The sequence below is a fragment of the Oncorhynchus gorbuscha genome, linkage group LG06 (genome assembly GCF_021184085.1).
Source record: "Oncorhynchus gorbuscha isolate QuinsamMale2020 ecotype Even-year linkage group LG06, OgorEven_v1.0, whole genome shotgun sequence".
NCBI classification, from domain to species: domain Eukaryota; kingdom Metazoa; phylum Chordata; class Actinopteri; order Salmoniformes; family Salmonidae; genus Oncorhynchus; species Oncorhynchus gorbuscha.
This window is the reverse complement of record NC_060178.1, coordinates 79305650-79315499: the sequence shown is the minus strand read 5'-3', so window position 1 is coordinate 79315499 and position 9850 is coordinate 79305650. Positions and strand designations below refer to the sequence as shown.

The 9850-nt window shown below is 41.9% G+C and overlaps 1 protein-coding gene across 2 annotated transcripts in view; it reads right to left on the bottom strand.

Annotated features, from left to right (window-relative positions):
* Positions 1-4778: 4778 nt before the first annotated feature.
* Positions 4779-9850, bottom strand: part of crtac1b (cartilage acidic protein 1b) — a 70861-nt gene continuing 65789 nt past the window's right edge. The window contains exons 11-14 of one of the 2 annotated variants that reach the window (XM_046351947.1): positions 9617-9785; positions 8824-8969; positions 6851-6893; positions 4779-6192 (exon numbers count right to left, since the gene is read on the bottom strand). In XM_046351947.1, the coding sequence (XP_046207903.1) occupies positions 5984-6192; positions 6851-6893; positions 8824-8969; positions 9617-9785 (567 nt within the window). In that variant the 3' untranslated portion in view covers positions 4779-5983. Of the gene's footprint in view, positions 6675-6850; positions 6894-8823; positions 8970-9616; positions 9786-9850 lie in introns of both variants that reach the window. The other variant, XM_046351946.1, reaches the window with a different exon arrangement.

Genomic DNA, 9850 nt, shown 5'->3' with positions numbered 1-9850 from the left:
TTCCTCAATTAGCGCTAGGACAAATTAACCCAACATTTTTCCGGTTTGGATGAGTGTTATGCTGTCGATACTTCTGTGAATGTCTGAACAGTGCATCCAAAAATAAACTGCTCACATTCTGGACATAACTTTGTATGGTCTGTGTTTACGCTAAATGTTTCTGAAAAAACAGTGTGGCCAACTCAAATGCATTTTGTTGCATCAATCGAAACTGGCCGTTCTCAATAAACGTTCTAATCACACCGGTTTGATCGTATGCTACAGGGACCACTGTAGAATGATCACACCCATGTGTTGGTACATGTGAAAAGGTTAAATCTCCATCTTGTGTAACACGTGTTGGTCCGCTAGGGACCTGTTACCATTTTATAAGTTCTAACCAATAACCTAGACTGTTTGTGTATGTGTATCTTATATTATCATTTATCTTGATAGTAAATAAATAATCAACTCAATTGGTGTGGTCGGAATTATTTAGTGAGACCTGGGTTTGGCAAATTTACGAATTATGCAATGTTTAAAATGAGACTGATCAGGAAATGTATTAATTAGTGACTGCTATGAAATCGATATTCTGATATTCTTTGAGTTAATTTGGGAAACGGTAACTCATTAAACAAACTTTTCCCATGGTGCCCCAGGTTACTGAGTTAATGGTTTCCTGATTAATTGAATCACGAAATTATGAACATAGTTAATTATTTGATGAATAGCAGTCGTCACATTAATGATACCAACGTCATGACACAGGTCCACCGTAGGCAGACCTGGCTCTCAAGAGGAGATAGGCTATGTGCACACTGCCCACAAAATGAGGTGGAAACTGAGCTGCACTTCCTCACCTACCAAATGTATGACCATATTAGAAACACATATTTCACTCAGATTACACAGATCCACAAAGAATTTGAAAACAAACTCAATTTTGATAAACTCCCGTATCTACTGGGTGAAATACGACAGTGTGCCATCACAGCAGCAATATTTGTGAGCTGTTGCCACAAGAAAAGGGCAACCAGTGAAAAACAAACACCATTGTAAATACAACACATATTTATGTTTATTTATTTTCCATTTTGCACTTTAACTATTTGCACATCGTTACAACACTGTATATAGACACAATCAAATGAATTTTTTTTTGTTTTGTTTTATATAGCCCTTTGTACATCAGCTGATATCTCAAAGTGCTGTACAGAAACCCAGCCTAAAACCCCAAACAGCAAGCAATGCAGGTGTCGAAGCACGGTGGCTAGGAAAAACTCCCTAGAAAGGCCAAAACCTAGGAAGAAACCTAGAGAGGAACCAGGCTATGTGGGGTGGCCAGTCCTCTTCTGGCTGTGCCGGGTGGAGATTATAACAGAACATGGCCAAGATGTTCAAATGTTCATAAATGACCAGCATGGTCGAATAATAATAAGGCAGAACAGTTGAAACTGGAGCAGCAGCACGGTCAGGTGGACTGGGGACAGCAAGGAGTCATCATGTCAGGTAGTCCTGGGGCATGGTCCTAGGGCTCAGGTCCTCCGAGAGAGAGAAAGAAAGAGAGAAGGAGAGAATTAGAGAACGCACACTTAGATTCACACAGGACACCGAATAGGACAGGAGAAGTACTCCAGATATAACAAACTGACCCTAGCCCCCCGACACATAAACTATTGCAGCATAAATACTGGATGCTGAGACAGGAGGGGTCAGGAGACACTGTGGCCCCATCCGAGGACACCCACGAACAGGGCCAAACAGCAAGGATATAACCCCACCCACTTTATGACATTTGAAATGTCTTTGAAATGTCTTTATTCTTTTGGAACTTCTGTGAGTGTAAGGTTTACTGTTAATTTTTATTGTTAATTTAACTTTTGTTTATTATTTACTTCACTTGCTTTGGCAATGTTAACATATGTTTCCCATGCCAATAAATCCCTTTGAATTGAATTGAGAAAGAGAGGGAGAGAGGAGGAGGAGGGAGAGATAGAGTGGCACCTGGATAAACAGGGGAGTCAATAGCGTGAGCCCTGTGTTCCAGTTCATTTGGCCCAAGCGGAGAGGAGGGTAAACCAGCTTGCTCTCTTACCCGTCTCTCTCCTCTTTCATTCCTCCCCTTCTCTTCCCCAAAGCTCTTCAAAAGTCTAGCGCAGCCTTAGGAATCTAATGTTGCATTCAAACATAACAAACACACACGAGGCACACCATCCAGGCAGATCGCTCAAGAATGACTTCAAAATTGGACGTCTTTCAATGTCTTGAGGACGTCGGGAAATCCCTTTAAAACCAGCCATTGGGGCAACAGGGAGCAGTATTACTATCAATTTTGCTCAAGTACTGTGGACGGGGGACATGGATGGGCGTAATCCAATGACCCTGGATCAGGTTGTGTGCTTGATCCCAGTTTATTTTATTTTTGTTTTAATGCTATCCCAAACCTTAACACGTATCTTAACCATTCGGAATGAGTGCCTAAACGTTATGTTTTAACCCCATCCGAAACGCTCATGCACACATGCACAAGTGACTGCAAACACACTGACAAATGCAAACACACACACACACAGTGGTGTATTTAAGAAAAAAATACTTCAATGTACTACATGTCGTTTTTGGGGGGATTTATGTACTTTACTTTACTATTTATATTTTTGACAACTTTTACTTCATTACATTCCTAAGGAAAATAATGTACTTTTTACCTCATACACATTCCATTACACCCTAAAGTACTTGTTATATTTTTAATTCTTAGCAGGACAGAAAATGGTCCATCAACACACTTATCAAGAGAACAGCCCTGGTCATCCCTAATGCCTCTGATCTGGAGGACTCACGAAACACAAATGCTTTGTTTGTAATGATGTCTGAGTGTTAGAGAATGACCATTGCTATCCGTAAGTTTAAAAAAAACAAGATAACACACAAACAAACACACACACACACACACACACACACACACACACACACACACACACACACACACACACACACACACACACACACACACACACACACACACACACAGTCAGTAGAAACACAGCTGTTGGTTCAGTTGAACAGGTCCCCCCATACTGAGGCTGAATGAAGCTTGACCAAAAGGTAAAGGCAAAACAGAAGTACAAATGGTAGAGGTAGTGTCCAAAGGGCCACTGCTTCTAGTCTAGGAAGTCCCCCCTAGCAGCCACGAGGACAGATGACTTCACCTAGAATGAACCTTATTAAGGGAATTTGTAACCCCTAAACTGTGTTGACAATGGCAAGTTTCCATTCTATCACATCATCTCGGTTTCTTGAGCAGGTATGTGTGAATCACCCTATTTTTTCCACTGAACTGTTTATTGGTTCATGCACTAACCAAAGATCCTGTTTACAGTTTGCAGTTGGTTGAGTCAGATAGTACCTTCTTGCATCATAGACCAGGAATGGGACGCTCAGGTCCCGTGGCTTCCTGTTTTGTTCCTCTCCCTGGCACTTCATTGGTACATTAATGTCACTGATTGGTCAGGGAGGCCATACACCTGATTTTCCAGATTAGTGCCCATCCCTGATCTAGCCGAAAAGGTGATTGAATGTTTTATGCTGGTCATTGTCTAATTGTGTATGCTGCTGCTTTGGCTAAGTTTCTTCAGTAAAAGATAAAAGAACTTCACCTGAGATGATCCTGAAAGCAAACATTCCTCTCATTCCACAGATTATGATCTGTTCATACCAACATTCCATAGAACACAGAACATGGGAATTGTGACAGTATCATTATGGCTCCAGCAGATATCCAGTGAGATTCCGGTCTTGAACATGTTTTAATATCCCTCACTGATTCCCTTTGCTTATTGAAATTCCAGACCTCTGTCTTATCCCATTACCTTGTCTCACGAAGAAGACATATACAATACATTTTTAGGCTATTGTTGGTGTGTTTTATCAACACACTTACCAAGAGAACATCCCTGGTTATCTCTACTGCCTCTGATCTGGCGTACTCACTAAACACAAATGCTTCATTTGTAAATTATGTCTTATTGTTGGAGTGTGCCACTGGCTATCCATATATTTAAAAAATATGAAATTGTGCCACCTGGTTTGCTTAATATAAGGAATTTGAAACAAATCATACTTTTACTTTTGATACTTAAGTATATTTTTGAAATTACATGTACTTTTGATGCTTAAGTATATTTAAAACCAAATACTGTTTATTATCTACGCATAGTCACTTTACCCCTACCTACATGTACCAATTACCTCGACTAACCTGTATCCCCGCACATTGACTCAGTACCGGTTATTGTTATGTCATCTTATTGTGTTACTTTTTTATTTTACTTTAGTTTATTTAGCAAATATTTACTCTATTTCTTGAACGGCATTGCTGGTACGTAATCATTTCAGGGTAAGGTCTATCTATACCTGTTGTATTTGCCGCATGTGACAAATACAATTTGTCTTGATTTGAACCCGCAATCACACTGAATCCCGACCTTAGTCACACAATGTGACTGTTTCCTTTTTGTACAGCTTGTGTATTGTCTCTCATGGCTAAACATTAAAATGCTAACATTGGGAACAGAGTGTCAGAACCTAACTTGAGTTTCATCAGTACTAAATATACATATCTCGGATTGACATCTGTGATTCATATTGAAAGTGTGAGTTACAGTGCGTGCAGGAATCTCAGGTTCGGATTCATCCTATAATGAGATGGATTTGACTTTTTAAATCACATTGCACATGGCTCTTTTATATAATAATGACACTTTTATTTGACATTGGAGACACGATAAGGAATGCAATTAACTTGAAAACAGGTTGAACATCATAATTTATACATCATCATCATCATCATTTATTTACAGTAAGGAGGCAATGCAACATTTGGTGGAAAGCCTGGTTTGAGGTACCGGGAGCATCATTTTACATCAGTGTTCTTCAGTGCTTGTCCTGGGGATCTAAATGTCGTGCAGGATTTTGTTCCAGCACAACGTTAACATTCCAGATTCATCTGATCAACTGAGTTTGAATCAGGTACAGTATGTATGTGCTGGGACGGAAGAAAAGTCTTGTGGAACCCTAGAAGCAGGATTGAAGAACACTGTTTGGCATTAAAGGTTGGGTATGACTGTGTGATATGTGTTTAGATATGTATTTGTTATGTCATATGTTTTCATGAAAAGCATCTATCAAGAATCATCCAATGCTAATGTCAAAAACATGATGAAGATCATGTCCTTTGTGTATCAAATAAAGCAGACATGACCTTTCTTCCATCATGGGAAACCCAAAGCAGGGTCTTCTGTAGCTCAGTCGGTAAAGCATGGCGCTTGTAACGCCAGGGTAGTGGGTTTGATTCCTGGGACCACCATATGTAAAATGTATGCATGCATGACTAAGTCGCTTTGAATAAAAGCGTCTGCTAAATGGCATATATTATGTTCAATAGGCACGAAATAAATGTTTTGGAACAGAGTGAAATGCAGAGGTATTAATATATGGAAACGTTATTCTATGGTGTGTCCTTTTGAACATGACCCAGATATGTACCGGTGCATTCTAGAGGGAATAGTGTGTGATATATAGACGCAGACACACTGAAGTCCAAGGCTAGTCCAGCTGATGAGGTGGTGTGTAGGACTCTACATCTCGTTGTTAACTCCTTAACTCACAGCAGCATGCTCCCAGTGTGTGTGTGTGTGTGTGTAATTCTACAGTTCAGAGGGGGCTGGGAGCTAAGTGTTGACAAACAGAAGTCCATGAAAGTCCATGAACAAGTGAAGAAAGGAGGAAGAGAAGTCCATGATTTGTTATGTATGAGAGGAGTGAAGAGAATAAGAAATGTTCATGGAGAGCTCGTTTTGAGAGTGAAGAGAGGGAGTGAGTTCTATGATCCGTTTGTTTCAGGACGAGTGAAAAGATGGTGGATGCTTCCATGAGCAGTTAATTTTCCAGAGGAATTAAGATAGAGAAGAGACTTTCATGTTCAGTTTGTTTTCGAGAGTCACTGTACACTCCCCCAGAGAGAGGGATGAGAGCGAAGGAGGGAAGGTTCCAGAGTGAAGTGGAGAGGAAGTGTGTAGCAGCTACAGTAGTCCGGTTTGCAGACGGGAGGAGAGGAGAGGCAGCAGAGAGAGAGAAAGAAGCCAGAGAGAGAAGCCGGCCCATCTTCGGACCCCCGAGGAGCGTGTCCCCCAAAGTAAGCTACCTGAGCTGCAGAGAGGCACAATGAAGACAGAGAAAGATTAATAACAGCCATAGATTAACTCACAGTGCAAAGCCAGTGCAAACAGTAAGTCATGCAGGTACAGGAATGCAGAGAGGAGAAAAGTAGTTTGGAAAATGTTACAATCACTCGTTGGAAGGACTGTAGCCTCAAAAAACCTATTTCGCTTGGGCAGCTATATCTATTGTATATCGTAGCACATTCTAGCCTGGTCCCAGGTCTGTTAGTGCTGTGTAGACACTTTTTATGGTCAAACATGGCATGGCATTTACAAGAGATGGTAAGACAGCACAAACATATCTAGGACCAGGGTAAGCCCACTCACCCACGCAGGCCGATCCATCATCGTTGGGTTCAAAGCCCTGGTTGCACCTCTTATTGGCACGACACTTGTGGCTGCCATAGGTGTTAGTGCATACAGGACGGTCAGTGGGACACACAGAGGGGAACTGGGTGCACTCATCCTTATCTGGAGGGAGGGAGGAGGGAAACAATGGGACGGGTAAAGGGGGAAGGGAGGAGAGTGGGAGGAGAGGGAGAGAGAAGGAAGGTAGCGGGAGAATACCTTTATTGCAGGGAAAGAGATGCAGGATAGCACATTGGCAAACGGAGATTGTTAAAGACATATAGTGGAGCTCAACCTACCTGTGCACCGGCCATTCTCATTCATAGCAAACCCTTGGCCACACTGTAAGAAAGGGATACACCTTCAATACTGTCTCGTTGAAAACGAGAAACTGTATCATCTTATAACACAAGATCTTATGATAAGTACAGAATATAGTCACTGAATAATAATTATTAACAACCAGAGAGAGAGAGAGAGAGAGACAGAGAGAGAGAGAGAGAGAGAGAGAGAGAGAGAGAGAGAGAGAGAGAGAGAGAGAGAGAGAGAGAGAGAGAGAGAGAGAGAGACCAACTAAATTATGTGCGGGGTCAATGGACTTAGCCACTTGCTTGGAAGTCCCATTGTGTGGTTTGAGATCACCCCAATACACAACAGTGGACACAAATTGACCCCAATAACTACCGGGGGATATACGTCAACAGCAACATTGGAAATATCCTCTGCATTATCATTAACAGCAGACTCGTACATTTCCTCAGCGAAAACAATCTACTGAGCAAATGTCAAAATGGCTTTGGGGTCACTTAGTTTGGGGTCACTTAGAAATGTTCTTGTTTTCAAAAGAAAGCAATTTTTTTGTCCATTAAAATAACGTAAAATTGATCAGAAATACAGTGTAGACACTGTTAATGTTGTACATTACTTTTGTAGTTGGAAACAGCAGATGTTTTATGGAATATCTACATAGGCGTACAGAGGCCCATTATCAGCAACAATCACTCCTGTGTTCCCATGGCACGTTGTGTTAGCTAATCCAAGTTTATCATTTTAAAAGGCCAATTGATCATTAGAAAAACTTTTTGCAATTATGTTAGCACAGCTTAACACTGTTGTCCTGATTAAAGAAGCAATAAAACTGGCCTTCTTTAAACTAGTTGAGTATCTGGAGCATCAGCATATGTGTCACGGCAGATTTCCTCCTCTTCGTCTGAAGAGAGTAAGGATCGGATTACAGGCTCAAAATGGCCAGAAACAAAGACCTTTCTTCTGAAACCCGTCAGTCTATTCTTGTTCTGAGAAATTAATTATATTCCATGCGAGAAATTTCCAAGAAACTGATGATCTCGTACAACACTGTGTGCTACTCCCTTCACAGAATAGCGCAAACTGGCTCTATTCAGAATAGAAAGAGTGGGAGGCCCTGGTGCACAACTGAGCATGAGGCCAATACATTAGAGTGTCTAGTTTAAGAAACAGACGCCTCACAAGTCCTCAGCTGGCAGCTTCATTAAATAGTATCCGAAAAACACCAGCCTCAACATTAACAGTAAAGAGGTGACTCCGCAATGCGGACCTTCTAGACAGAGTTCCTCTGTCCAGTGTCTGTGTTCTTTTGCCCATCTACACTGCCTAGAAGGCCAGCATCCTGGAGTCGCCTCTTCACTCTTTGAGACTGCTGTTTTGCGTGTACTATATGAGGTGGAAACTGAGCTGTACTTCCTAACCCCCTGTCAAATGTATGACCATATTATAGATACATATTTCCCTCAGATTACATAGATCCACAAAGATGTTGAAAACAAATCCAATTTTGATTAACTCCCATATCTACTGGGTGAAACCCCACAGTGTGCCATCACAGCAGCAGGATTTGTGACCTGGTGCCACAAGATAAGAACCAGTGAAGAACAAACACCATTGTATATACAACCCATATTTATGTTTATATATTTTCACTTTTGAACTTTAACCATTTGCATATCGTTACAACATTGTATATATACACATGATATGACATTTGCAATGTCTTTATTCTTTTGGAGCTTCTGTGAGTGTAATGTTTATGGTTATTTGTATTGTTTATTTCACTTTTGTATATTATCTACTTTACTTGCTTTGGCAATGTTAGCATATGTTTCCCATGCCAATAAATCCCCTTGAATGAAATTGAATTGAGAGAGGGGGGGGGCAGTGAGAGGGAGAAAGAAACAGTGAAAGAGAGAGAGAGAAAGAGAGAAGGAAAGAGTGAGATAAAAAAGACGGTCCTTACCTCTATCTCTATTTCAGGTGTGCCCTCCTCCTCCTCTCTGGGATACCGGATCTCCAGGACAGAGTTGATCTCACTTGGTTCCAGAGGTCTGGCTATTGACTTCCCATCTGGCCAGTACACCTCAACATTAGTGGCTATGTCTTTACCTGGAGAGACAGGTAAGAGAGACAGGTAACATCACCAAAACATCCTCATAATGTTCCATAACATTGTCAGAATGTTTACATAATGTTCCCGTAAAATCCACATAATGTTCCTTTAATGTTTCTATATCATGTCAGTGCACACACACACACACACACACACACACACACACACACACACACACACACACACACACACACACACACACACACACACACACACACACACACACACACACACACACACACACACACACACACACACACACACTACACTACACTACACTACACTACTGCTAGTCTGAACCGGCAGAAGTTAACTGTCTTGGCTGGACTATGGGGATGAGGGGCTGGAGAGGGGTTTCTATCCAGGCCTTCCAGCTGCTGCACCTGCACCTGCCTGTCCCTTCCACCTCCTCACCTACTCCCCTTTCTCTCTTTCTCTCCATCTCTCCCCTGGGCCTCCAATCAGAAGGGATATTAAGGCAATGCTTTCCACATGGATCTGGCAGTGCTTTCCACACACACACTCAGTTTGTGTGCACGCTGCGTGTGTTTGTTTCCTACGTGCATGTGTGTGTGTATGAGCGTACATCTATATGTACCTGCATGTGTGTGCATGAGCGTACATCTGTATGTGTCAGACCTACCGAGCCCAAAGTGTGCTACAGGCTCCATCTCACAGAGGTATCCGGAGCCCCCGTCGATGATGCGTGTGTGTGGACCACTTCTCTTAGTGTAGACCACCACCTTAGCCCCCCGGGCATATGCCCCGTACTGGGTACGAGGGATAACACGCAGCCACGAGTTAGTGGAGCCCTGAGAGAAAGAGAATGGGGGGGGGGACAGATTAAAGTAGATGTGTGTGGGAAACAACATCTCGA